The sequence below is a fragment of the Oenanthe melanoleuca genome, chromosome 15, assembly GCF_029582105.1.
Source record: "Oenanthe melanoleuca isolate GR-GAL-2019-014 chromosome 15, OMel1.0, whole genome shotgun sequence".
Lineage (NCBI taxonomy): Eukaryota > Metazoa > Chordata > Aves > Passeriformes > Muscicapidae > Oenanthe > Oenanthe melanoleuca.
The window spans coordinates 6,756,472-6,783,914 of NC_079349.1; the positions used below are offsets into that span (position 1 = coordinate 6,756,472).

Below are 27,443 nucleotides of genomic sequence, written 5' to 3' on the forward strand. Positions count from 1 at the left end.
CTTGCTACAGCTGCCCATGCAGCTATTCAGCTGAAGAGACAGGAAAGAAAGACAGACCAAGTATTTTATTCAAAACTTTTAAAAAGTTAATAGACAAAAACTGATAAATTATTCTCATTTCATCAATGAGAGATACATCATGATGGGTTCCTCTTGCTCTCCATATCTTACACTACACAACAATCAGTTTGTTCCCTACCAGTCCCTGTTCCTTGAAGGTATCCTGATGTAGCAGCAGTTCATTATCAAGCCTTTAAATCCTCTTCTCTGTAGGTTGTGTGCCCTGATTATGCTTCATGCAGCTCTGACAGATGTCCAGAATCTCATCAACATCCTTACTGATCAGAGAATCTGTCAAACAAGTTAAGTTATGTCTGCTGTCCTATTTCTGCTTGCTGTCCTGCAATCTGTGTTCTCTCCCCCAGGCACACAATGCATGTGATCAGATTTCCCAAGCATCCACCTATTAACTGAACCAAGTTTCTACATCGATTCAGGTGCCCAGCAAGCTTCAGAACGCTTCTGAGCCTTCCCCTTCCACAAGTCCAGCAGTGTCAGAGCTGTTTGAAGGAGGCACTTGGAGCATTCTGCCCAGTCCCTGTCCTAGACAGTTGCCCTAGACAAGCTGTCTCATGGCCACCTCCTCACCGTTCTGGCAATAGTGGTTTGCTCCAGTGCTGCAGGACCTCTAACCTGCAGTATCACTACCCTGAACTCCATGGTGGTATTGTTCTACTCTGAAAGTAAGGTATCAACCAACACAAATCAATGGGAAAAAGCACTCAAAAATATGTCAGTAACTGAATACACTTTGAGAAGACTGCTGCTTTCCTTTCCTCCTATCTTACTGTTACAATCTCATCCCTACAGCCCTCTCCAGACCATGTTTTGGTTAAAGGCTTTACAAGACTGAAAAATATTCTTAACATCTTAAAGGACATCCTGAGGATGGTGGAACACTTGATATAAGCAGCAGTTAGTTAGTTCTAGCACCACAGCTCTGAGGCAAATGGGTTTTTACCCTCTTTCTTTTATGCTCATAACCTCCAGGCACAGTTTACATGGGCTTTTTGGGGGCAGAGGGGAACAATGACGCAACATCAACATACACACTTCAACAGCTTACAAAAACTGAAGCTTTATCCCTTTGTCCTTAAGACTGCAGAATACCCTGTTTGTCACTTCTGCAGGAGCTGGAACAAGCTGGCTCACCTTTTGTTTTAGCTGCAGTGTGAAGGAAGGCTGTTCCCACACCAATCGCTTTCCTGCACAAGAAGAATACCCACAGGAGCAAGCTTTGGTTAGAGAAATTCACAGCAGGGTGGGGGAAAAGTCAGTGCTCTTGCAACTGCTGAGCAGACATTCAACCTGTATTCCACAGCTCAGCTTTGAGTTTTGAGGAATACTTAAGTACTGGACATGTTCAGGCTTACAATGGTTTCTTCTTTTCTGGAGTGAAAGGCAGATATGAATATGAAGGAGGAATGGGGCTAAGGGACATTTTAAGACAGCATCACACCCCAATGTAATAAAAACCTAGTGGTACTGTAGCAGAATGTGCTAGTGCAAAGAGACTAGAGGCAGTTCCTGGACAGCCATCCATCCATTTAGCTCACTCAGGTGCGTGTGATTTTGTCTGGAGGCATGAAACCTGTGTCACCCAGTGTTCGCAGGGCCACTCTGCCGTTGGGACGTATCACCAAGTGAGTGATGCTGCCGTTGTTGAGAGACAGGCGCAGCCAGCCTTCTGGGGGGAACTGCAGTGCTCTGGTGACAGAAACACAGACATGAATCATTCCTCAACAGTTCATTAACAAGCCCTCACAGCATCACCTTGTGTCCCAGATAAGGGGGGGAAGCAGGGGGGAAAATTGGTGGGCATTGTGCAGTGCATACCAATGCCCCCAGTCAGCCTTGGAAAAAAGCCTTTCCTTGTGGAAGTGCCATAAAACCACAGCATTGGTAACAGGACTGGGGCCAAGAGTGCACTTGGCTAAGCAGGGTCCAGCAGATGGGTGTGATTACTGCTGACAGGATTATTTCAAGTGGACAGAAGGCAGCAGCTCAAATGCAGTGCCAGGAGTGCTGAGCAGCCCCATCACAAACCGGGCAGGGCATGGCCCAGGCTCCAGCACCTGTGAAGGTGGCACAGGGCAGAGCTGGCTCAGCCCCCAAGGGCTGCCTCAGCAGGGACCAGGTGGATGTGGCAGTGACTGTCACACTCCATTTCATCCACGCCTCCACAGCAGAGGCAGCGATACAGGATTCCCTCCAGTGTCCTTGCAGGTGCCTAGAGAAGAAATTCACCAGAACTATCTTCCATCATTCTCCAGGAAGGACAAGGAAAAGTACCTTATGCCCTCCACAGAAACACAGCATCACAGCTGTGGTCTGCAGCCATTCTGAATTTCCTAACTCAGTCTCAGGAGCAACATCAATTGTATGCAACAGCTGCAAAAAACACCATGTTGCCTCAAACAGCTTTTGCCTTTGATACTGAGGAATAACTTGGTTTTGGCTCTTATGACAGTCCTGCAGAAATTAAAGAAATTAAATACCAGCTACAGCCAAGCTAGATTTGAAGGAAATGTTACATGGATTGTGTTCAACTGTGCTATCAGATTGCCTGGAATCAAAGGCACAGAAGAGACATTAAAATGAAGAGGAAAACAACAGCAAAGAGAAAAAGCATGTAAATATTTCAGAAAAGCCTTGGCAGGAACAACATGGTATTTTTTAGCACAGGAAGGAATATTCTGTTTACCTGATCGATAATTTCAAGTATAGCAATATTGGAAAGCTCTAAAGCAGCCCACAGAGCAGACAGGCCAGCATTTACCTAGCTCAGCTAAATAAAGCTAACTGAAACTGCTGTAAGTATTGATCAGATTAAAGTTTAATCACATCTGTCCTGCTCACGACAAATTACCTTACAGACAGTGCTTTATTGATGGGGAATAGGAATAAAGCAGACTCAGCTGACTGGATACAGAGACAGGCAAAGATCCAGAACTGTTTTCTCCTTTATGAACAACCTTGATATTATCGGAAAGATCCACTCTCCCCTTGATCCAATACTAGATGTTACTGCAAATATACACTAATGCAACTTGAACATCACTCAAAAATACTCATTAGTAAAGAATTCCCAAAACTGAATCAATCTTTAAATATGTAAGTTTGAATTCATGTCACTTCAAAGAGATGCATCCACTAATGCATGTATCTGTAATCTTTTCCAGCAGGCACTACCCTCAGGTTTATGGAAGCAGAAGCATATAGTAAAGTAACTGTCCAGATGTACAAAAAAGATTAAGTTTCACTGGCTTAGCCATTTTTACTTTAGAATTAGAATGAAAGTGTTCTCATTTTCAAATGTACCTTGATGAAGATGCAGAAACAACTGCTTACAATGCAGGCACTGATTTCCACCCATTTCAAAGAAATAAAATCAACTCCTCTCCTCCCTCAGTGGTGCCACAAGCCAGGCCTGTTGGAGTGAAGGCTCCCTGAGCAGCCCAGGTGAGCAGGTACCTGCACACGATGTAGCGGATGACGTTGGCGTGGCACACGAAGATCTCGTAGCTGTCTTCCTCCTGCTTGGCATCAGCTCTGTGGATGAAGTTCCGAAAAGCAGCCTCGATTCGAGCTCCATCTTCATAATACTGCTGGAGGCACCAAGGTGACAGTTACACACAGCTCACAGCAGCACTGAGCCTGTGTCCCTGGGGCCTCATCTCCTCAAGAGCTGCTTACTGTGGTGCACACCTGGGGCTCAACTAATGCTCAAGGACTGCAGGCTGTTTTAACTGTTCTGCACACTTACTGAGGAGGAGGAAAGAATGCAGTTATCTAAGGGCTGTGATAATAAACATCAGCTTAGACACTGCAAGTTATTGCTATTGTCCATACAGAGTATACTGAAAAAAAACCCCAAACCATAAACAAAAAAAAACTTTAAAGAAAAATTACCACAGCTTCTGGTTTCCAGTGGGAGACTGGAGGGTCTGGTTCTATAGGTGCTCCCTCTCTCAGCAGATCAGTACTGATTTTTTTAACTCCTGAAATATTAGATACACATTCAGAAAGGATTTGTTCACAGGCCCTTATAAACAGCCCCACAACTGTACAATCAATACATTTCTCAGTCTTTCTCTGAGGAAGGTTTACTCTCCATCCTAAAGTTCATTTTAGTCTACACACTTGTGTCAAGGGATGTGAAACTCTCCAACAAAACTGTTTTGCCAAGACAACTTATTCCAACTGAACAGAACAGCAAGCTGTTTTCCCTGTCTGTTACACTTTGAGAAAGTGTATTTGAACTTTAAAAGATAAACTGGAAACAAGCAGAATTACAGCTGTAGGTTTCTTTATAAATACAGACATTCAAACAGGGCTGGGAAATGGCTAAATAACATCTCAATTTTAAGGACAAGCTTAGAATTCTACTGGAACCAGTTTTAAGGATCAGAAGACAATGAAAAATTAAGGGAAGTCTTTTACCTGGGAGATGTTTGCTTATAATTTCAGTTGTTTCAGTTGCTCTAGTCATGGAGGAGTGGATAATCTGATCAAATTTTAATCCCAAACTTGCCAGCCTGCGTCCAGTCAGTTCAGCCTGCTCTCGACCTTAAAAAGCACATTTGTTATATAAATGGGTGGCACTCCCATTAGCAACCCAGCAAACTACCAAGAGAGCTGTCCAGGAGGCATAGAAGGTCTACATTAATGTCAGGCTTTTTCCTTTCCTTTCATCAGAGCCACTACTTGGGCAAAGCTTACTGGTTGGACAATTTCAAGTCATACTTCCACCAGTAGAAAAAAAATGGTTTGTTTCACTTATAAAAAAAACCCAACCCCAAAACTTGATATTCAGCAACTTTCACTGAAGTACTCAATATCCCTGCTAGCCCCATCCCCAGGAAGCAAGAACCCCCTCAGGCCTGACACTGTTGTTGTTCATGAAGGCAACACCAGCTTGGCACAGTTCACAGCACGTGGGCAGCCTCAGGAATGTTCATCCCACCTTTCAGGCAGGCAGGTGAAAAGACAACAGACAGGTTAAGTCACTTACTTAAGGCACAGGATGAGACAGGATTAACATTATGCTTTGTTACCAGTTTAAGACAGCATTTGAGGCCTGCAAGTAGCATTTCACTACTGTTTGCACACCAGTAATTGAGATGTGGGTGGAATAAAAAAGTCCACAGTAATAATTCTTCCCTCTCTGAAAACAGTATTGGCACATATATAATCGAGGAAGTGTTCACTGCTTTTAAAATACATTATTAAAAATAATACTAATTAGCATTTGAGACTTAGTCACAGGATCAGTGAGTTAAGATTAAGACAAAGGTTATCCCCATTTCATGTAAGTGATTAGCTATACTCCCAGGAACAGTGACAGCAGCAAAAGTGCTATGTGCTTAATTATAAACACTCCAGCTGAAAGTCAAGAGGTGTTCTTTTTTTAATAAATCAGCAGATTAAATTAAAAGAAACACAGGAAAAATCCATGTCAGTGGATGAAGTTTAAAAGCCTCAGCCCCTAGAAATTACATCAGCTGGCAAGAAAATTTGCTCAAGCAACCTTAAGATAATTTAGAATCTCCTTTGACAAGTTTCTTTACAGCTGAGCGAGTTTAGAACTCTTTAAATCACATCTTATTGTTTGGATCAAAACTGAAGAAAACAAACTAATTCATGACATCTTTCTGCCAGAAAGGAATAGAGAAAGTAGATTAAGGTTTGGCAGCAAGACCCAGAACAGTGCTGAGTTAGACCTGTACTCATCAGGTAAAAAATAATTTCCTCAAAATGCAAAGTATGATGCTGCTAGTGCTACCTACCCAGTGGGGTCAGAGTTCTGTCTTTATCAGCCCGGCCATCCAAATTATACTGGGAGTGACGGATAAGGAAGATGTGTCTGGTGGCTTTTGCTTTGCAGTGATCTAAGCGAGCAGCAAGTTCTTCTTCCCCTGTTTCTTCATTCTTCTTTTTGAGGTTGATAAGAGCCAGTGGTTCACGTCTAAACAAACACATGCAAAGAGTCATTTTTAGATAGGGGAGACTAAGAGGCAGGGGAATTTTACAGGTATATAGTCTTGCCTTAATTTCAGACATAGCTGAAGAACTAAAACTGACAATTTAGCCACTTGTATCATGAAACTGATTCAAACCTTTGTGTGAAAAGTAAAAAAAACCTGCATGAAAAAAAAGTTAATGTAATGGGTGTAAAACGTGTAATTTGACATAGGTAAATTTGCCCCTTAGTGCCAGCCACCTGAATTAATTATTGGGAAATAAAAGCAATGAGCAACAGAAAAACTTGTAGGGTATAACAGCAAGGTTTTTGACAAGAAAAATTAACCAGGAAGGACATCCAGGAAAAGAGGAAAAGGTGCTGACTGACCATTAAAGAAAGAAAATGCTCCATATCTAAAAGGCCTGTGATAACACCTACAAAATTTGCACTTCATCAATAACATTTACATCAAATGACTAAAAAAAAAATCACTCCCTCCATCCTTCCCCACAACATCCTAGAAAGACTCCAGCCTTCTGCAGTGCACACTGAGAATTATTTTCTGCTTAAATTAGGCCACATCAGGTCTCTCCAGTAAAACTTTTTTATTTTTCAGCCTGGAATGTTTCATTTATCCTTTCATCTTTTTCAGCACTCTCCCCTCAAGCCACTTTAATCTCTCTTCCACTTGTCACAGTGCACACAAGCACCCTGCTCTGCACATCACCCAGACAGCTGACCCAGTTCCTCTGAGGACATGGGCACCTTCCCCTCTCTCTGCTATCACAGGTTTAGTGCTACAGATCTCCCACACTGGCACTAACCCTGCCCAAACCTTCCCCACCTTAGTCTGGGCCTCTGCACTGATCCTCCACCCCATTAATACAAATCCTTTTCTATGTCACTCCACCTCAGAGCATATTTTATTCCTATCACACCTCACTTCTTCTGTTATTAAACTTGTTTATTTGATTATATTAATGAAAAATAATTTTTATTCCGTTTAGGGCAAAGTCATTGGTTCACAGAAAATTGCTGCTTCCCACACCTATTTCTCACAGCAAAACTGGCTGTGCAAGGCCCTCCTGCTTCCATTTTGCTTTACTGAACACATGATTTCCATTAGACAATGAGACTCTACACATTCCTCAAGCTGTTAAAAGTTCAGGAAGGCATTAAAAATGAAACAATAGTCTAGTAACAAGAAGTTCTATTGCTATTTCAGTTTTGATTCACAGGAAACTATATTGCTAGCAAGATACAATAGGAAAAAAAATCTCTAAAATCAATTGAAGCACATTTGTAAAGCAGCAAGGGGAATAACTCATCTGATGTCTGCCATGAAGTATTCCACATGAATGAAACTAGATCTATCTTTGAGAACTGAGCTGCACAATTCCTGTGCAAGTGGCAGAGAACAACATTCCAAGTGTGATACCCTATCAGACCAATACCAAGTTTGGTATTTGCATTTGTTTGTTTCAAACTTGAAAAGCCATTTGTAGTTAAGAGTATTTAAGAATATGGTTATCTGCTCACGACTTGACTTTCTAAACATTCCCTGCACCCAAAGAGCAGTAATTCAGATATTCTGTGTATTTATAAGCCATTTAACAACTTTGCACATTAAGTGCTTCTGCCAACAACATCCAAAACTCAAGACTAAGATTTCAAGCAGGCACAACCTAAGCCACAGCACACCAATGGGCAGACCAGAAATAGCAGAAAACAAATCGATCTGGGGTAATATATTTATTCCACTGCCACTGTTTGCACACTGTGACAAATGGCGACTCGCTATCCTGAGCTCCTAGGAAGTATTATCTGGCCATGTTTGTTCAGGCAATGGTGACAGCTCTGTAACTTACAGCACAACCTCTACTTCCCAGATTGGTTTAAAAAAAATACTTGAGTCTGAAAGTACTTTAGAATCCTTGCTGAAAATCAACCATTTAGCAGAATCAGGAAGGCCTGGAGGTGCTGTTAAACAAGCAGCTTTAGTACGCCCCTCAGTATAACTGTGTAACCAGCTGTAACCTTATTAAATAAAGGTATTATTTTTATTACCGGGGTGTACATAGCCCTATTTACATGAGCGCTTGATCCTCTAGCCTCTCAAAAATCAAAACGATGCATTACACAATAAAAATCTGTTAGTGCTTAGGTTTGGATTTACTATGATTAAACTGGAGCCTGACATAAGTCTCCCCCGGGAGATAATTCTACCAGACCGAAGCTAAACGAGCCAAAGCTCCATGCAGATATATGCACATTCTAATTAAAGACTCAGAAAAAAATGCAGTGAACCCTTGCGTGAATGTATTTCGGTGCTGAAGAACGCGAATGGCTTTACAAGGATTTAAGCCCAGGCAGCCTGATGAGCAGCAGGCCCAGTGCCTGCCCAGCACGTGAGAGCACTTGGCATCCACACGGAGCTGAAAAACCCTGCTGCAGACACACAGCAACATCGAGAAATGGCTTAAAAAAAAAAAAAAAAAAAAAAAAAAAAGACACGCTTCTGCCCAGTGCTTACATTTACCACAAGCCTGAGGCTGAAAGCATCAGAATAAAGAGATCTGCACAGGGTAAGTCTAGGAGCTGTGTGAACAAAACCCAGTGCCAGCACATCCCTCAGAGCACTCGGGTGCTCCAGCGTTCCACGGGTGTCCACGAACTTCAGGAGGATTCTGCTCTGAGCAGGTCACCACACGGAATTTCACGGGGGAACGGGTCCTGGTTCCCCGCCTCGCCTCGGGGCTGTGCCGGGCTGCCCCTGCGGGGGCCCGGGCGCTCCCTGCCCCGAGGGGCCGTGCCCCGCCCCGAGCCCGCTCCCCTACGGGGCTCCGGAGACGAGCTCAGGGCAGCTCCCGCCGCCCCCGAGCCCCCGGCCCCTCACCGCAGCCGCGACCTCCCCGGGAGCAGGCGGCCACACCACCGCAGCCCAGCCGCGCCCACCTGTCCCAGTTGCTGTCCCAGTAGCTGCCGCTGCCGGTGGGTCTCTCGATCCAGCCGGCGGTCGGCGGGCAGGAGGCGGTGGGCGGCAGAAGCAGCAAGCCGGGAGGCGCGGCGGAGGGCACGGCGGAGCCCGCCGGGCGCGGCTCGCTATCGCCACTGCCGCGGGCCGGCTGCTTGCCCACGACGACGGCGGAGAGGAGGACGGAGCCGCCCGCCAGCCCGCAGGCGGCGAGCGCCAGGGCGCGGCGGACCGACATGGCGGGGCGGCCGCGTGCCCCTCACCGGCGAGCCCGCCCCGCCTCGGACGGAGCGCGCTGCGGGACAAGATTCCTCCGCGAACGGGGAGCAGGGGGCTGCGCGGACCCCACAGACCCTCACAGCCTCTCACGGGACCGGCCCAGCCCCTCTCCTCTCCCCCAGCTGCGGTGCCCACGGAGCTGCGCCCGCCGAAGGCCGGGCCCGGGGGCTGGTGCTGCCTGGCCGCTCCCAAACCGGCTCCCGCCCCAGTCCGGTTCACCGCGTGGGGCTGGTAGGGGATCCCCGCCAGCCCTGCCTGCTTTAATCGCTTGGTGCGGTGACCAGTCCTTCAGGGTGGGACAGACCTGTACGTTGAGTCCAACCACTAACCCGTGCCAAGTCCGTCATATTTAATTATAAGCCCTGAGCCTTATCACAGTGTCCAGCTGCTCCTCAGTACAACAAAGATCAGGAGTTACTGGAGAGGGACCGGCAGAGACCGCAAAGATGATGAGGGGTCTGAAGCATCTCTTATGAGGGCAGACTGGGAACTGGGCCTGTTTAGTCTGAAGAGAAGACTCTTTTTCACTGGTGCCCAGTGGTAGGATAAGGATCAGTGGCCTTAAACTGAAATACAAAAAGTTTCGCCTCAACACGAGGAAGAACTTCTTTACACTGAGGGCAGCAGAGCCCTGAACAGCTGCCCAGGGAGGTCGTGGGGTCTCCTGGTCTGGAGCCATTCCAAACCCACCTGGATGCATTCCTGTGTCACCTGCTCTCAGTGACCCTGCTTTGGCCGGGGGGTTGGATGGATGATCTCTAGAGGTCTCTTCAAACCTCAGCTATTCTGTGATTCTGTCACACAGGAATTGATCTCTTATAGGCAGCACTGGTCCCTGGCACTGGAAACCAGGAACCTGCATTTTGGGAAATAAAAGTGGTTACCAGCCAGGTGGGTTCAGCAGAACTGAGCTGGCAGCACCTGCCTGGGCATTCTGTCCCTCTTGTGCCTCTGACCTGAACTCTGCTCCCCTCTTCACAGGGAGACTCCCTTCAGAAGCCAGATCTCCTTACAGCTCCACATACTGCCTTGTGCAGAAGAAAGACAGGTGGAACTGGAATGTTAATTACCTCACACTGGAATGTTAGTTACCCGTGGATGGCCAATGGTGCTGTCTTACCCTCACAACAGAGGCCTCAGGGAGAGAGAATCAGAACAGAGTCCCCTTTTTCTGAGCTGACATCCCAAATTCAGCACTGGTTTCTACCTGTCAGATTCAGTAGTTTGCAAATGGTGTCAGAACTGCTGCTGAATGTGGACCTTGGGATGCCAGCAGTTTCTACAGATTCCATTATCCAGCCTTTGCTTATTTAATTATGCATTCTTACCATTCCTGTCTCTGTCCACCTGTTCAAGCTCCAACTCCATACCCACATCCCCCACAGCACAAATTCTATAATACTATTCCTGTTATTCCACTAACAAGCCAGCTGGGCAGACAGTTTCCAGCTGCCAGATTTCAAGCAGTGTGAGTGACTCTGGAGCCACTGAGATCAGAGCCCGTCCCTGCCGAGCACATAGAGATGTGTTCCCCCAAGCCCTGGAGTTAGGCTCAGCCTCCTGTGGCACTGACAGCAGAGGTACAAGGACACTGTGCCTGCCCAAAAAAAAAATGCTCTTAAGTTAAGCCACCTTCCAGCTTTTCCAGCAGAGTGTCTTTCCCCTGCCCACCACTCCGTGTCTCTGTCTCACACACATATGGTGCAGACGAGACACATCTGACTGAAGCACAGGTCCTTTGGCTCTGGGGCATTTCACAGACCAACTGTGGCTCCCAGGGGTCACATATGTAAAGAAGACCCTGATGAAAATCTGCTGTACACCCTGCTTTATCCTTCTTGCCTGCTCATTCTCTGTATTTAAGATACTCAGCTTTCTGGTTCTTCTTATATAGCTTTAAAATGTTGATTTTATTATTTGTCTTCATTTTATCTTATTATATAAGCAGGTGTGAGGGTTTATACTGCATATGTTCTTTCTTACCAAGAGCCCACAAGAAAAAACCTCGCATCCGTTTCCTCCTAAAGTAGCATGGTCTCTTTTCCCCAGGACTCACTCTCCCAAAGTCATGCAAATGCTTTCTAAATATTTTCTTCCGTAATGCCTTTTCTCTTTTATCCCTAGTAATACTTATTCTCCATTAAATGCTCCCACTTGTGTCCTATCTCTTCCTCTCCAGCCTGCCCTCTAACCTGAATCCCATTTGATCTCCAGCATCTCACAAAAGGAGGAAAGACCTGCACCAGACACCATCACTCACTTGGGGACAGGGACAGGCTGAAGCTGGATCGGACAAATAAAACAATTCCTGATAAACCTCTCACTTGTTTGAACTGAATTTTAAAATAATATGGTTCCATTTGAAATTTCAGTGCTACTTGAGGTGTGTTGTTTGCACAAGTAACTTCCATTTCAGGTCAAAATCCCAGCAATAAGCACAGGCAAGTTTCTGGAGTGCATAGCAGTGTCACCAAATGCACCAGGGCTGAGCTCTGCTCACCACCAGAAAAGTTTCTGACTGTTGTTAAGTCAAAATTGTTTCCCCAGCACAAAAAAGTGTTGCTGAACGTATGGGTAATCTCATTATGCTAGAAAATGAAAACGGATAATATTGATTGTTTGCCTCAGTGCTGCATTTTGGCTGTCATTCTTCTGCACTAATACTTCACCATCAGGAATCTACTGTGCCTGTACTCCATTCTGCAGTTTATTTTTGCTTGGGCTAGGTACTAATACACTTAGACAATTTATGCTCAAAGGTCTTTTGAGATTACCTTAGATTTTCCTCAGTATGTCCAAAAATGTTATTTTTAATTAGATTATGTTTACCACTTTTTAAAACTTGCAATTCAATTAGATAAAAAAAAAAAAAAACTCCACAAATAATTTGTTGAAGGTTACCACTAGCTTGAATATACAGTCCTGTATTCCATCAATAACTACCCAGTTTCTTCCTTTGTTCTTTTTATACGTATTTATATTGCTGCTATTGTAATCCAGTTTTATTGTGTTGTATTTCATCAGTAAGCAGAAAATCCATGTAAGAGGATAACAACCTACTGATGCCCACTAATGGAATTATTCTGTTAGCAAAAACAGTAAATGCTTGTGCCATAGGTCCAATCCTCAGGGATGATTCCCAGGGGCTTATCCCATTTCTGTGGTTTGATGCACAGATACTTTCAAGGAGGATGCCCAAGGTTAGGGCAGCCTCTGAACTGTGCTGTGATCAGAGCAAAAAAAAGAAAAGTCAGAAAGCCAGAGAAAGGTTGGCAGAAAGGTCAGCACAGGTGGGGCCCAACAAATGTTTTCCCCTGGCAGGCAGAAAACCCTGTGGCAAAAGCAGCCCCACAGAAGCCCTCAGGGTTACCTTCACCAGGAATACAAACAACTCATCTCTGGATGGGACTTGGATCAGCCCAGGGATGAGTCAGTGTTTGGATGTTTTACCATTAGCTTCAGGGAGAGCAAGGGCAGGTCTCTAGCCTACAACTGGCAAGCAAAGTTTATGAACTTTCAGGCTTTTTTTTTTTTTTTTTTTTTTTTTTTTTTTTAAGACAAAACACAGTAATAAAAGAGCATTTGAAACAAGGAAAATGTGGTTTTTAAAAGCATCTTCCAGGACCTCAAAAATTTTTACTCACCATGTATCACCTTCCCAATGTAAAAAAAATAAAATAAAAAGAAGTAAATTCATTCTTGAAAGAGCAACAGAGAGCGAAAAAAAGTTAACATTATGTCATTTGAACCACATGTATTCAGACATACACTGTGGATTTACTGCTGGCCTTCCTGAAGGAAATTTTCATGTCATCCTGGCCTGCTTCAGACTCTGCAACATTTAAATAAAACACTAAACTTTGGGGTTATAAAATGATGCTACTAAAGCTCATTTAATAATTTTTTTTAATGGAGCAAGAGAGAATATTGGTTTTAAGCAACTTTGGTAAGTACAATTTGATCAGTTAAAGGAAAAAAGATTTTGAAGGAGATGTTGGCTCCCTGACTGTGTCTGACTGCATCACTGAAGGGTAATCAGGGCAAATACTGTGTTGGTTAAATACAGCACAAAATTTTGGGAGATCGTGGCATGAAAGAAACTCTACATATATATATTATAGCAGTGATTCAGATCTTGAATTTAATCTAGGTGTTGTGAATCATCTACTAGACGATTCTTCAGATTTCCTTTAACCAGAAAAAAAATTAGAAGCTTAGTTGAGATGAAAGACTTGTCCTCTTCCCCAGGCACACTCTCTGTAAGCATATTTAAAAGCAGGCTTCGCCTTATCTAAAGGATACAAAGTCTTTATATCATGAATGATTAATCTATTTCTTAATTTTCCTCTCACAGTCACCATCTTTCTAATTGAAGTAGATTGAAAGAATTTTTTTAGTAACAGTGGGCATCACTGTTATACTGAAGTATCTCAAATACACCTATAAGGAACTGCTCTTGTTGCCTGGGACTGAATCGCTTTCCCTACTCCTTTAGTAAGGGTTGGGTGAGCCTCTTTAGTACACTGGGACTGAGAAATGAAAAAACAAAAAGTCTCCTTGCAACGTCTTGGACTTCTTAAACTGTCCCCAGATGGCTGAGACAGCAACAGGCCAAGACAGTTCTAGGACCAAGGCCTGTCTTCTGTCTATTGGCATTTGAAGATTACCTCTGACAGAAAGCATAAAAAAAATTGTTTCTACAGAGGACAAGAATAAAAGTACAGAAAATTCACTCAGATGTGGGGGTGTAACCTGACAGATCTTTGTGTGCTCTAGAATCACATGGGGTGTGCCTTGAATGCTACAGGGCATTGGAGATTTCTGGAAATGGCTGTCACCCCATCATGGGCAGGGATTGTGTTTCCAGCCTTAGGTGTCTCACAGTTTGTTAATGACAAGTCCTTCTCAGTACCTTTGCTTTCAGTCATCTAAAACCAGAAGTTTTCACTCTACCAAACACATTCAGATGCAGATCAAGACACACCAGAAATGTAATTGTGAAAGACCTATAAAAAAAGTCATTTCTGAACTGGAAAACCAGTTTTATTAACAGTCTCTGGCCCTTTCATTAAGTAAACACTTCAGTTCTATCCCTGAAGTCACAGTCATGAAACTAAGGGTTTGTAACAGCCGTACTAACACTGCATTATCTAATGTAACGCTCTAATAAATGATGATGTATCCTGCCAGAAGGGTTTAATTTGAAACAGATGGTCTAAAGAATGGAAACATAAGCAAAGTATTTCACTGCAATCATTCTCCAGGAAACAAAGGGGGATTTGATATTATTGCCTCAAGGACCACCAGCCCCCCAACGTTTTTGTCTTAGATAACAGTAAACTTTGATTTTGCTAATGAAGCACAGGTGCTGCTGATAGCTCCCAACAATGAAACAACTCAGGCATTTCTTCTAATCCTGATTAGCAAGTGAGAATTTGCTTCTGCAATAGCACATGCTGTTTTTGCAAACTTCATCTGATCTCCCTTTGCACCATTTCCCTTTATTTTTCTGTTTTAGAAAGAAAAATAAATAGTTGTTATGGTCTTGACAGTGTTAGCTTCAATTGTGTTTGATAGCAACTGTCACTACTGAGCATTTAATATTTAGGCACTGCAGTCTGTAAAGCCAGCACTGCATTTAGGTGCCCTTGCAAACCACTAAAAAACTGCTCTGCAAAATTCCCTTAGCAGGAAGGAGAGTGCTCTGCCTGCAGAACCATCTGAGACACCATGACGCACATAATTACACACTTTAGGAGATTTCTAGCTCTAAGGATCCTTTTAATGCTTTACAAGAAATACAAAGGCAAAATTCTAGCTCCCTCAAATGTCCTTTCCTATCTCTCTGCCAGGAGCTGTTTTAGATATTCCCTGCTTTACTTCAAAAAAAATCACCCTAGGGATGAGCTTGGCACAGGCTGCCTAAGCTCCGCTGATTCTTTTTTTGGCAACAGCATTTAAATGCAGTGTTTTCACATACAGGCTGCATTGAGGATGTGTAGGCAAAACCCTGGGATGAAATACTTTTGGGGTAAGTGATGCTAACTCCAGGTCTGGAGAGTCTGAGACTCAGCCACACAGGTGACATTCTCTGCTGGTGACAGGGCAGAAATAGCAGCTGTGGCAGTGATTTAGCCAGATGAGCTCTCCCAACATCACTCCCCCTTCAGAGAGGAACCAAGGCCCAGGCCAAGCCAGGTACTTGCATACACTGCACCTACCTTTAAATACATGAATAATCTTTCTGAAGCCACTGGACATTGCCAGTGTTGTGCCAGTGTTTAGAAACACCCACACTGTGCGGGGAAATAATGACTTTGGAGAGACTCCATTTTTGTATTTCAAGCATCTCTCTGCAATGCTGAAGACTATTTCTTCCCCTCACCTCTGATGAAAAACTCATAAACCCCCAAAGCAACCATTTACTTGAGACTTCAGGAGCTTCAGGTTGTAAAAATCCCAAGCATTGTGAGACCAATCCAAATAGCTTGGAAGTAAGAAAAGTTAATGGGATATTCAACTGTTTCAACATAGATGTGTGCTTAAGTGTCTCTTAGACATTAGTCACACTATCTTGGTACAAAGCCAGGAGCTAAGAAATCTTTAATATTAATTGCTATTCTCCTGACTCACTGTGTGACCGCTTTTCTGTGGTACCTGGCTGAGAGCAGTGTCCTGGGTGCTGTGCAGAGTCTGTGTAAGCACAGGTTCCAGACCCTGCAGGCAGGAATTTCACACTGTGCTCACTGGATTTATAGCTATAGGGTGAATACCAGTGGAAAGGTGGATTTGTCCCAGTGACAGTATCTCTTGAAGAAAAAAAGGGGTGTAACATACATCTGCCTGACTGGTGGAACACTAGAAGTAGCCTTGCCTCTGCTGACAGAGGTGATGAGCAGAGCACCAGGCAGTACAGTGCTCTCTCCTGATGGTGTGATTGTGAGCACTGCTTCCACATAAGAGGAGTTAATGCAGTTCCTATGTCTGATCAGGGTTTGTTTTTGCCTGAAGACAAAATGCAAAGTCCAGCACTGAGGAAACAGAAATTAATGTTAGTTATGACAGTCAGCACCTGGATTCTGTGGAAGTATTCCAAGCTTCCATTACTCTTGAGACCTCTCCTACAGCATAGTACACAAACTCCCAGTCTGCATCTCATAGCTAAGAGCAGTACATAATGATTTCACCTGAGAGGGTTTTTTAAAAATTTTTTTCTCTCAACAATCAGAAAATCATGGAGAGTATCTTCTCATATTACAATACTCATTACTATACATGACGTCTTTCTGTCTCATCCCCAACACTAATAAGCACAGGACCTAATTATCCCCATTTATAAATAACTTTCCTCATCCTGTCTCTGTCCAACAACATTTTGGCAGGCATCCCCAGCAGAAGATTTGAAATTATGTCCCTGCCAAAAACTATTGCTGCTGATGAATCACAGCACACACAATTGAAAAGCTGTGGTTGGTTTTATAAATATCTGGGCACACAGATATAGAGGTAAATGTATGTGTACATTTTTGTGTGTGTGTAACAACTTGGAAATTACTATAGGTATAGATCAGACAAAATGGCATTGTGGCTCTTCCTCTCTTCCAAATTATGTTACTGAACTTATTCCATCGAATTTCCACTAATGTATTCATGCATTTCCTAGGGAAATGTTAAGGACCTTCAGGTGAAAATCAGCCTGCTGCACTGAGCCAGTGTGAGCACCACATTAGTGTAAGTTATTCAAGTCACTAGTTGTAGGATTCAAGTGATGAATTTATCCTTAAGCGTAGGATTAGGCAGTCATGGAGCATCCAAGGAACTTGGCCTCAAAAATCAAATAATGTCAGCACTGCTTTCCCAACACATGCAGGGGATTGCTAATAATAGTAGCATACGTATATTTTATACATATAGAACTGAACCAAAAGCAGAGAGCACACCCCAAGTCTCTTATGCCCAAAAAGTACTCTTTCCATCATTTATGTCCCAGTGCTGAAAGGCAGTCCTAGAGCATCCAGGGCTTCAGAGAGACATAAACAGAAGCTGTATAAATATCCCTAGAATTTGAGTACATATAATAAAAAATATTATTCTCAAAAATAAATGAAAACTCAGAGAGAATGATATTAAAAATGAGGGAGAAATTATTTAAATTTCTATGATATCCATCCAAATGAAAATTTTTACACATTTTTAAAAAGTAGCTATTTTGTTCTTCAATATAAGTGGAAAGATTTTTTTTATTTTGCCATTACAGTTAAATAAACTCATAAAACTTCCATTTACACATGAACACAACTATTTTTTCCTATTCATTAAATCAGGATGTGCTTTTCTGAGTTAAAGTTCCAGGAATTAATAATTTCCATCTTATTCCTGCTCCTTGAGTTAAAGACCATACTAGAAAAGGAATAATTTTGTGCACCAATAGACATTATTCCTTCTTTGACAAGCTTTATGTGCTGTTAATATGGCAATGTAGATAAATGGATATGTACTTCTGTACAACACTAAGACACAAAAAAAGACAGGAATTAATAAAATTTTTCATATGGCAGCACAGCAGCTCAGTCCTTGCTCTCAAGAGATGTGAAAGGCTGGGTTTCCTCAGCTGCCCACAACATGTCAATGACTGTGGAACTCAGCTCTTGATGTGTTCTGTGCCTCACCAGCACATCACAGTGTGCCCCCTTTCTGAGGTCATTCCCAAGCTACAGCTATTTCTTTTACTGTATTTCTGCTCAGTCATTTTAGTTACTATTATATAAATGTACAACTGCTCCAAGAAGCAGGCAGGGAAGAGCAGAATTGCTTAAGGCAATGAAGCATATGGTCTCTTGGAATGAGGATTGTGCTGTGTGGGTAATGTGCAGAGGCTTTGGATTATAGGGAAATATGCAGAGGGTCAATGGAAGGATCAATGCAGAAATGTCTTTTATCTGTTTACTAAAACAGCTTTCCAAAGTCAGTGTGAAATACCAAAATTATTGTCAAAAACAGCCATCACAAACACCCAAAAACTTTCTGCTCAAGCACATGACCTAAGTGATGCTTTCATTTGAGGCTAAATGTACCCTTAATATGCCCTACTGCTCCAGGATACCTATGGGAGGCATCTGCTTGACTTCAGCTGCAGAGCTGATTGCAGAACAGCAGGGCTTGAGCATCCCACAAACACATCACATTTGTGATGCAGGAAGTCACATTGCCATCCAGCATGGAGCAAAGAGGCACAGAAAGACAAACGAGGCAGCAGGAATCTGCAGTGGAGTCAGGAAGTGGAGCCAGAATGCCTGAAGCCCATTCCTGTGCCTCACATGCAGTGTTTGGAGCAGAACATCTGGCTGGCACCTCTGTCACTGTGAGTCACAGCTCGATGCTGAGAAGCTCCCAAGAAACAGCAGTGCAAAGCACGTGAGTTCTGATGGAGGAGATTGTGGCCAACAACAGAGCAGTTTGTCTCCACTGTGTCACAGTGTGCCCAAAAAATTAGTCATAACCAAGTACCACCTATTTATAACTACTTACTTCTCTGGTTTTAAGTCTGTTGTTTTAGGTATCTGTCAATGAGACAATAAGGGCTGATCCCAAGGCCAGATGGATCCATAATATACAGGCTGCAAAAAATGGATTATGCTGTTACTCACTGAATTTACTCAGACACTGCAGTTTCTACAAAATGAGTTTTTCCTAAGAAAAAGTAGCATTGCTTGTATTTAAAAAAAACCTTCAACAATCCTTTCACCATCTGTTCCAATGACTGTACAAGAGAAAAAGCTGACAGCAAAGCTGTATTCTGCTAAACCACCTGTGCCTGTGACTAGAACCAGAATATAATGCAATTTTATGAACTTCCACAGCCTGCTCTGACCCAAGGATCCCCATGTGCTCTGCTCCTATGTAACTGAAAGAGGCTTTCAACTCATATGAGTGTGCAACTGGCACACCAGGAGCCATCCACCTCATATCCATGGGAACAGTGAATGCAGGAGGAAATCATTGCCCAGGAACCACTCCCCTGCACACTGCATGAAAGAACAAGCCAAAATGCACACAGCTGCTCCACTACTAATCCCAAATTCCTCCTTGCTGCTTGTCACTCAAAAATGCCTCCATGAGGACTGTCTCTGTTCTGTGGAGCTGGGACAGAAGTTCCATTAAAAGTAGAGTCCCAGAATGGGATGTGTTTATGAAATTCCGCTTTTCTCTTCGTGCTGTTGTGAGAAAAAAAGATGGTATTTGATTTGCTCCAAGTTAGAGGCTTGAAGAAGTCCTAATATCAATGAACTACAGCAGTAAGCAAATTCCTGTGGGTGCCACTCCCAATGGCATGTCAAGTATAATGGGGCTCCATTAATCTTAAAGGAAAAACTAGCAGTGATTTCAGGAGAAGAGTTCAGTGTGAGCTAGGAATGGCACTCATGAGCTCAATATGTTATTGTTATTCTGAAAACAGGAATTCTCATTTTAGATGTTCATTTGGGGTATCAAATCTTGTGATTTTGGTGCTGAAAGCCCTACATTGAGTCCTCATGGCTGTGTGTAGTGGTAAGATTTATTGAAGCCAAACTCATGAGCATACTTTAGTTCCAAAACAACAGTGCTAACTAAAGGACAGTTCTTCACTTGTATGGAAGGCGACTTTTCCCTTAGAGAGTTCCAGGCATTTCTCTGGCTAACCACACATATCCTTCCCATTATTTCTTTCAGTTACCACTGAGCTCAGTAGGAGGGTTTCATACACAGAGACAACGCTCAAAAAAATCCTTGAAAATCCTGCTCTTTCCCCATATTGAAAAAATAGATGGATAGTCCAAGCCCCATGGAGGCTGGAAGTTAAAAGGTGTGGAATAACCCTCAGAAGGCAGCACATGGCCTTTATGGTTTTTACATGGCAGATACTTCACAAAATCTGCTGAAAGAAAGGTTTTTGAATTACTAATGTTTGTAAAATAATTTTATTTCAGAAAAGGGATTTTTTTTTAAATAAAAGACATACATATGGTACTCCTTTTTTCTATAATGCAACTAAACCCTTGGTCTGGCAGAATCTGCTGCCTAAGCCACGTTGTGCACTTCTGCCATGTAGTCTGATCAAACTGGCCCATGTCCACAAAGGCAGAAATTACTTCAATTAATGAGAAGCAGATTGAAAGAATATCTTAACACAGTCTAGGAACGTTATTAAACCTCAGCATTGCCCACAGTGCTCATTGTCCATCCCAGGCCAGGGGTATTCTGCATCTAATATCACATGGACAGGCTATGTCAGTGCTTTATATTCCTTGCAAATAAATGGCAAAATTACTGTCTGCAAAATCCACACAAGGAATGGACATGTAAAAGGTGAACAGGATGGCAACACAACATAACTTCTAAGGAAAGTTGCTCTTACATATTCTCCACTTCCTCCAAGCTTCCAGCACTGCTTTGTCTTCTCTCTGAACATCCCTTTAAATGGTGGATCTGTCTACCAGTCTTCCATGGCCTGGAATATAACCACTGGCAGAAACACTGTTTCCAGTCTACTTTATTTGCTTACATTTTTTTAAAGTAATTTTAGTTTTGTATTTTGCTGCTGATACAACCATTTTGTTTTTATCAAGACATATCAGTTCAATTTAAAATACATCAGAGAGGGACATCTGTAACTAGTTTTACTTGACTCTATGTACACAGTTACATATACATTATATACATAAAGGCATTATATATATACATATAAATATATACACATATATATAAGGCACTGTAAAATGTACCATCACTTCTCCAGTACTGTTTTAATCTGTAAAAGTAGATAATTTTTCTTCATATAACTTGAAATGTTTAACCAAAACATTTTAAAAATGTTTCAGGGTTAGAGATACCAGTGTAAAATAAGCCTTACTTTAAATTTCAAGTTAGTGTGACAAGATGAAGAAAACCAATTTTGACAGTAATTCTAATCTATTTATCGTAAAACTGATTCTCTCTTAAAAGGCATATTCACCTGTATAAAGAGTTTCCTTTGTCTCTCCTTATTATGTTCCAAAATGTGAACCTAAACTTGTCCTGCAGAATGAAAAATAACAATGAAAAAATGAAATACAAAATTGGATAATTTACCCATTACTTAGAGAGAGGAAAGCCAAGGTTGCTGTAAGCCAAGATATCTTTAAGTAAAATGTATTGAAACAGATCATGGCCTTATATAATTCTGCTTGATGTAGCCAGCATAAATGGAGCCTGATGATTACAGTTTGGACCATTTTATATAAAAGGTAATCTCTGCCATGTGAAGACACAACAGCACACAAATATGACTGGCATTTATAATGAACATGCTTGAGTGGATCCTTGCTTAATGCAATTAGCCTATATATGCAAATTATGGCATCAGAAATCCTGCAGCAGCTGCAGGGCTTGGCAGCTGTGTGTGTTGCAAGACAGTCTGACAGATCAAATGGACATATTTCCAAAGACTAGAAACAGATAGACAGATGAAGGCAGATTAAGAATTGCGCATGTTTGGGATTTATAAACCCAGATGACCTGGACAGAATGTATTCAACAAATATAAAAATTTTTTCAGTTACCCTGTGGCAGTGATTCAAAACTGTGCTGGACCACAGGATCCCTATTAACCCCACAACTTAAATAAACAGTACAGAAAACTTCATTTAGTATTGTTTCATGGACCCCTTGCTGTGACCTCCCAAACATGATTCATTGGTCACAGCTGGGAGACACTCTTTTAAAGACTCACCATATTTCCTACTCTACCAGAGGCATCTTGAAAATGAGATTTAACCTGCAGTCAGTTCTTTTAATATTTTGTCAGTTTTGTCCTTTGCACTGGAACTGGCCTTTCCAGTTCTGCTCTTCCAGCTCAGGTATTGCACAAGTGGAAGTGAGAAAGGGCAGTGCACCGTGAACCATCTCAGCAAACGAAAGCATCTGAGGCAGAAACAGACACTTGAAAATACTGAAGTGACTCAAAGGTTTAAAAAATATATATGTATTACGAGAGCCACAAAAAAGGTTACAGACAGAGCTCCACAAAGCCTGCACGGATACATTCCATCAATTCAAGGTGGCAGAACAGGTGAAATACAGACCATAAAAACGGTTCGACATTAACCTTCCAGACTGTCAGAGACAGAAAAGCTTGACCCCATCTTTCCCACACACACAAAAAAATATTGACTATATATATATCTCTCTATATATCTCTAGTCTGGACCACAGATATAGTCCAAAGAAAACCACATTGCAATTTCCATATTAGGCTTGTAGGAGAGTAGGCATCATCTGAGGAACGTCCACTGTATGGCCCGGGAGGGATGCTCGCGGGCTGAGTTGACACAACATCACGCTTGGTTAGAATGAGAACAGCAACACCCCACAGCTCATGTGCTGCACATGGCTACCAACACAGAGCTCTGTGCAACCCCCCGAGCTGCCTGAACCAAACTGAGTAAATACATTTGTTTTGCTTAATTAAAAAAAAAAAAAAAAAAGAAAAAAAAAAGAAAAAAAAAAAAAGCAGGCGTAAGATATTAGGATAATTCCTGCTATCACCTTCCTTAAAAATTCAAGACTTGAAGACTTCTTTAATGTACTTGCTTACAGACATGTTTTGAGACTGTATTAATGATCTTCAGGAAAATATGCCACCCTGAGGCTTTTTCCCTTGTTCACTTCAGGTTATATGTCTGCATCCAGTTTTGACATGGGGGCCAAATGCTGGTTGTCTGTCAGTGAAGTATTTGGCCCAGAGTTTCAAAGTCTTTGCTATTCAGACTTTCCTATGAGGTCAACAAACAAAGTAGTAAAAAAAGAAAATATTAAGGCTTCAAGTAAAAATATTTTCTCTCTCTCCCACCCATGTAGTAAGGTACATTTAATTCCATAATATTCAATATATTATACAATTAAAGATATAGAGATCCAACTTTTCAAGGCAGAAAAGTACTACAATGAAAACCTGGAGGCTAAATGGGAGCGTATGAACAGGGAACAAACAGATAATAAAATGCAATATGCAATGAAAACTGATGCGTAAACTAAAAAACCCTATTGCTCTTTTCTTAAATAAGTAATACAATCCACAGCTACAAATAAAAACATGTTGAAAATATTTAAGACTTTTGAAACATGAAATAAGCATGACAAAAATAAAGAAGCTACTTTACAGGATGTGTTAATTCGTGCTGGATTTTCATGGCTGATCCCCACCTATTATAAATTAGCATCAATTAAATGAGCTTTCATGGAGCCACACCAATTTATACCAGCTGAAGGTTTGGCCTGCAGTGTCTGTAAAAACAGGGTATCTGGGCAGAAGAACCTTACTGCTAATCTGTAAACTGTTTAAAGAACTATAATATGGGCTGGATTTTCCTTAAAAATTAGATTTAATAAATAGGTCCCTAGTCCCACAACAGGAACTATAGAACAGACACTTACATTTATGAGTAAATAGCTGCAGGTTCACTGCCTTGGATGGAAATGAGGCTGGATTTGCTGCCTGCAATCTCCTGTTAACAGTTCTGCTTAGATTATTCTTTCAGAAAATCTGAATAATTTACTCCAGGCTATGTGCACTGAATTAAATGCAAACCTCAAAAGGAAAAAAGAAAAAAAGACTTTGGTACCATTGTAAACCTATGAAAAAGCTGAATGTCTCTCAACTGTGGGCAAAACTACTCACAAAATACATAATCCTTACTGCTAAACCTGTACTGACACAGTGCATCCTTTTTTTCTCCCTTACCCCTTGTGAACTATGTCAAAATAACCCTGGATATTAGTGCTTTATACACACAATACTGTGTTTAGTCTTACTGAGAAATTCTCTCATGAACTAATGTAGTTAACTTCAAAGGCTCTTTGGCCCTTCAAGTTCCTCAGTAGCTTTTTCATTTATAAATGCAAGAGAAAGAACAATCAAAGTGGAGCATCACTGGGATGCAAATCTCAAATATTACATTGGTGCAAATTTTCAGCCTTGCTTGCATGAATTTCATGTACGTATTCAAAGATACATGATAGAATGTGCCCTTGTCTCACTCCCTAATCCCATGTGTTTCATACCCCCTCTTTTTCAGGGCTTACATATGGCATACATGATACTTTAAAAACAAGTAATTCTTGTGATACTCTATGCACCAGAGTGAATTCCAGTCCTTAAAGAAGTACTGCATCTTCCTGAGGAGTTAACATCAGGGTAGACTGCAGATTAATAACAGCTGAAGATGGAAGAAATCTATAAGGCCATCTGGTCTACCCCTTGTCCCTTCAGGCTCACCTCTCAGAAATTTTTTAATGATTTGTCCAAATATGTTTTGACTGTCCTAAACAGTTCATCCAAAACTCTGCTCGGAAGACTATTCCACTGCCCCTTCCTCTCCATATTTTCTGCCCCATTCTAAATGTAGACCATTGGTTACCAGTGACAACCCTTTGATTTACCTTTGGTTTTACAACTTTTAAATAACATATTTGTGAAATTACGATACTCAATTTCCACTTCATTGCTTATCCAGTGGCATGTTTTAGCCCTTTAAATCTTCTCATTAGCTAGTCCATCCAGTTCTTTAATATATATTGCTCCATCTGTACCTGATCCAGTTTGCCAGCATCCTTCTGGTGCCTTCAACTAAAGACAATGTTCTACATGCCAGTGAGCAAATCTGCATAGAAAAAACTATTGCTTCTCTGCTCTGCAATATCCCTACACCAGGCATTTAAAATATCACCAAGGCAATAAAATGCACACTGATTTCTACTTCACTCCCTCAGAACTTTAGCCTATTGCAGATGCATTGCTTTCCACGTTTCTCCCTTCAGGCAACATAGAGCATTACACAGAGAGATGATTAACTTTCTTATGTTCTCTTCAACCTTTGTCTCCAAAAAATAATGTGATATACAAGGGACATAATAACCATGTATTGCAGCAGATGTCAAGATTCATCAAATCAAAATATAAATTTTAACCAGGCAAAATTAAGGTCAATATTTGCCTTCTGGAATAATTAACCTCAACATACATGAAAACAAGTAAGATGTTACAAACACATTCTGAATTGCTACCAAATACCTGGAGAGCTTTCCATTATAGTCAAGGACTGTAAAAGATTTAACCCCTTGAAACAAATATCCTGAAAATGATGGATTTCGATCTCTAATCAAAAGTATTAATCAAGAGAACCAGGTGGGAAGTCGAGGTCTTGTATGCTGACTGGCTCAGTGATAAATAATAATTTCTAGTGACTTTGGCAACAGTTGCTCAGGATATTCTTAATTGCACACATGATCTGGCTAGTTAGCATTGGTCCAGATCTCAGTACTTTTGACTTCTGAGGTGGTAACTGAATGGTAAGGAAAAGGAGATAAGGAACAGAGAAATAAAAATCTATTTGTCCCAAAATTAGCTTTGCCAGAGTCCTCATATTTTTGGCAAAAGTAATGCACCCCTTTCTTGTTTTTTGTGGTAAAGTTGTCTTTAAATCCAACTAAGTAAATGTAGTTTTCTGGAGATAGGAAAAAGAAACCTCAGAATGTTAAATAGATTTGATTGATATTATTTTAAAAAGTTGTTCCCCAGGGGGGGAAAACCCAAATTGAAAATCCTTTGTCTAACAGTATTGAAGACCAGAGGGAATGTGCTAGTAATTAGGCAGACAGAAAATTTATATCCTTTAGATGCACTTGGCTCAGTTACACACACTGTAAATTCGACAGCTCATGATAACCTTGCTGCGGGATTACACTGACGGCACCAGGGCAAGGCAGGAAACTCTGTTATTGCCTAAATCCAACAGGTAAGGAGGGTGCAGGGAAAGCAGCTGACAGCTGGTTAAAATATGTTTCCATCCAAACATTTCCTTTCTTATCTGCCTGGTTTTGTTTCTGGGTAAGAGAAGCCTTTCAAACCCAGAGGGAGCAGGAGGTCAGAGTGGCAGATCCTTGCCGGTGTTGCGGTCCTTTTCCATGGAGACAAACACACGCACACACACAACTTCACACACAGGGAGGCCCATGGCAGACAGGGAGAAGCTGTTGCTATCCTTCCTGCTGCCCCCATCTGGGACCAGGGAGGCTTTTAAAGATGAGGTGGTGTCTGCAGCCCAAGTAGCCTTGCCTTGTTCCTTCCCAGGAGGAGGAACCTGAGCTGCAGTGCCCAAGGGAAAGGAGAAGCTCCTGCCCAGCGCAGGGACCCTGCTTGCCATGTCAGCAGGAAAACAGCGGCTGGTCCTCTGGCTCCTGCTGGACACATTGCTGGCCAGAAGAACTGGGAAGGGCATGGGAAAAGTGACTGATCCTGGACTGACCGTACTTTTGCACAGCACGACTGGTACACAACAGAGTGGTTGGACAGACACGTGCACAATGGCTTCAGCGCTCTCTTGCAGGAAGGAAATCCGCTCTGTGGTGGTCTTAGGTCACAGCCAGTTCCCACCCGTCGGTTCAGGAAGAGTCGATAGACTGTACAGTTCTATTATTCCCTCAAGAATAAGGCTGCAGCTGGTTTTTGGCCAAAACAGAAAGATGAAAACAGAACAAACCCAAAACAAGAAAAGGAGAGTGGCCGACTGCTGCTGCTCCTTCTTTGTTGTTATTTGAGTCTTCACAGTGCTCCTAGCTTCATGGCTGGCTGAGTGGATGGCTCTTTGTTTTTAATTCATTTTATTTTACACTGAAATTTCATAGGTTGTTCCACCAACTCCAGACACCTTCTTAACATTTGAGTGTCTAGCAGGGCTGACAGGCGTCCCCTGGGAACTTGATGTTGAACCCAACCTGGCTATTCCTTTTGGCTGTCCATTTATTTTACTGTGAGGTGTCTTCAACTGCATGTCATCCCTGCATCAAAAGAAATATCAAAAGATGCAGTATTAGTGACAAAGTGTAATAGCAGAATGGCTTCATTCAGAGTAAACAATTACCCCTGTCACCCTGAGTTCCCAGCATTGCAAAATACTCAAGCCTGGAAGCAAGCTGGTTGAAGCCAGTGCATTCAATGAAAAGCCACTGAAATGAGAGAATTAATTTGGCCATTAAATTAGTGGACCACGCCCCAGTAATATTTGTTCATTTAACTACTTTCTTAAATGCTTTGCTGATCCAAACTAATTGCATAGGCATTTGTAGGATGCAGGAGGATTCAACTGTGTG

At 42.1% G+C, this 27,443-nt stretch overlaps 3 protein-coding genes across 6 annotated transcripts in view; 1 reads left to right on the forward strand and 2 right to left on the reverse strand.

Moving 5' to 3' along the window:
• GOLGA3 (golgin A3) overlaps window positions 1-27,443 on the forward strand; it is a 171,806-nt gene that overhangs the window by 43,006 nt on the left and 101,357 nt on the right. The window lies entirely within an intron of this gene.
• Window positions 47-9,374, reverse strand: PGAM5 (PGAM family member 5, mitochondrial serine/threonine protein phosphatase). 4 transcript variants are annotated; one of them, XR_008841708.1, is made up of 7 exons: window positions 8,981-9,284; window positions 5,850-6,028; window positions 4,504-4,629; window positions 3,973-4,061; window positions 3,535-3,665; window positions 1,213-1,767; window positions 47-351 (listed from the first exon to the last, which is right to left on the reverse strand). XR_008841708.1 is itself a non-coding variant. In XM_056504666.1 (6 exons), exons 1-6 carry the CDS (start codon window positions 9,235-9,237, stop codon window positions 1,617-1,619), a joined length of 933 nt encoding a protein of 310 aa, XP_056360641.1. In that variant the 5' UTR covers window positions 9,238-9,374; the 3' UTR covers window positions 47-1,616. The 4 variants fall into 4 exon arrangements, 2 of the variants coding, with proteins under 2 accessions (XP_056360641.1, XP_056360640.1); XR_008841707.1 differs by having other exon boundaries at window positions 3,535-3,668; XM_056504666.1 differs by having other exon boundaries at window positions 47-1,767; window positions 8,981-9,374.
• Window positions 22,256-27,443, reverse strand: part of ZDHHC8 (zinc finger DHHC-type palmitoyltransferase 8) — a 111,435-nt gene continuing 106,247 nt past the window's right edge. The window contains exon 11 of the mRNA XM_056504664.1: window positions 22,256-27,131. Coding sequence (XP_056360639.1) covers window positions 26,960-27,131 — 172 coding nt within the window. The 3' untranslated portion in view covers window positions 22,256-26,959. The remainder of the gene's footprint in view (window positions 27,132-27,443) is intronic.

What these genes read in the sequence shown, in the direction of transcription:
- PGAM5 (XM_056504665.1), bottom strand. Translation starts at nt 9,237, where the DNA reads ATGTCGGTCCGCCGCGCCCTGGCGCTCGCCGCCTGCGGGCTGGCGGGC. An exon ending in CAGAACTCTGACCCCACTGG is followed by an intron (nt 4,630 to 5,849) that starts GTAGGTAGCACT and finishes GTGCTTTTTAAG; the next exon opens with GTCGAGAGCAGGCTGAACTG. An exon ending in ATCCGCTACATCGTGTGCAG is followed by an intron (nt 1,768 to 3,534) that starts GTACCTGCTCAC and finishes TTCTGTCACCAG; the next exon opens with AGCACTGCAGTTCCCCCCAG.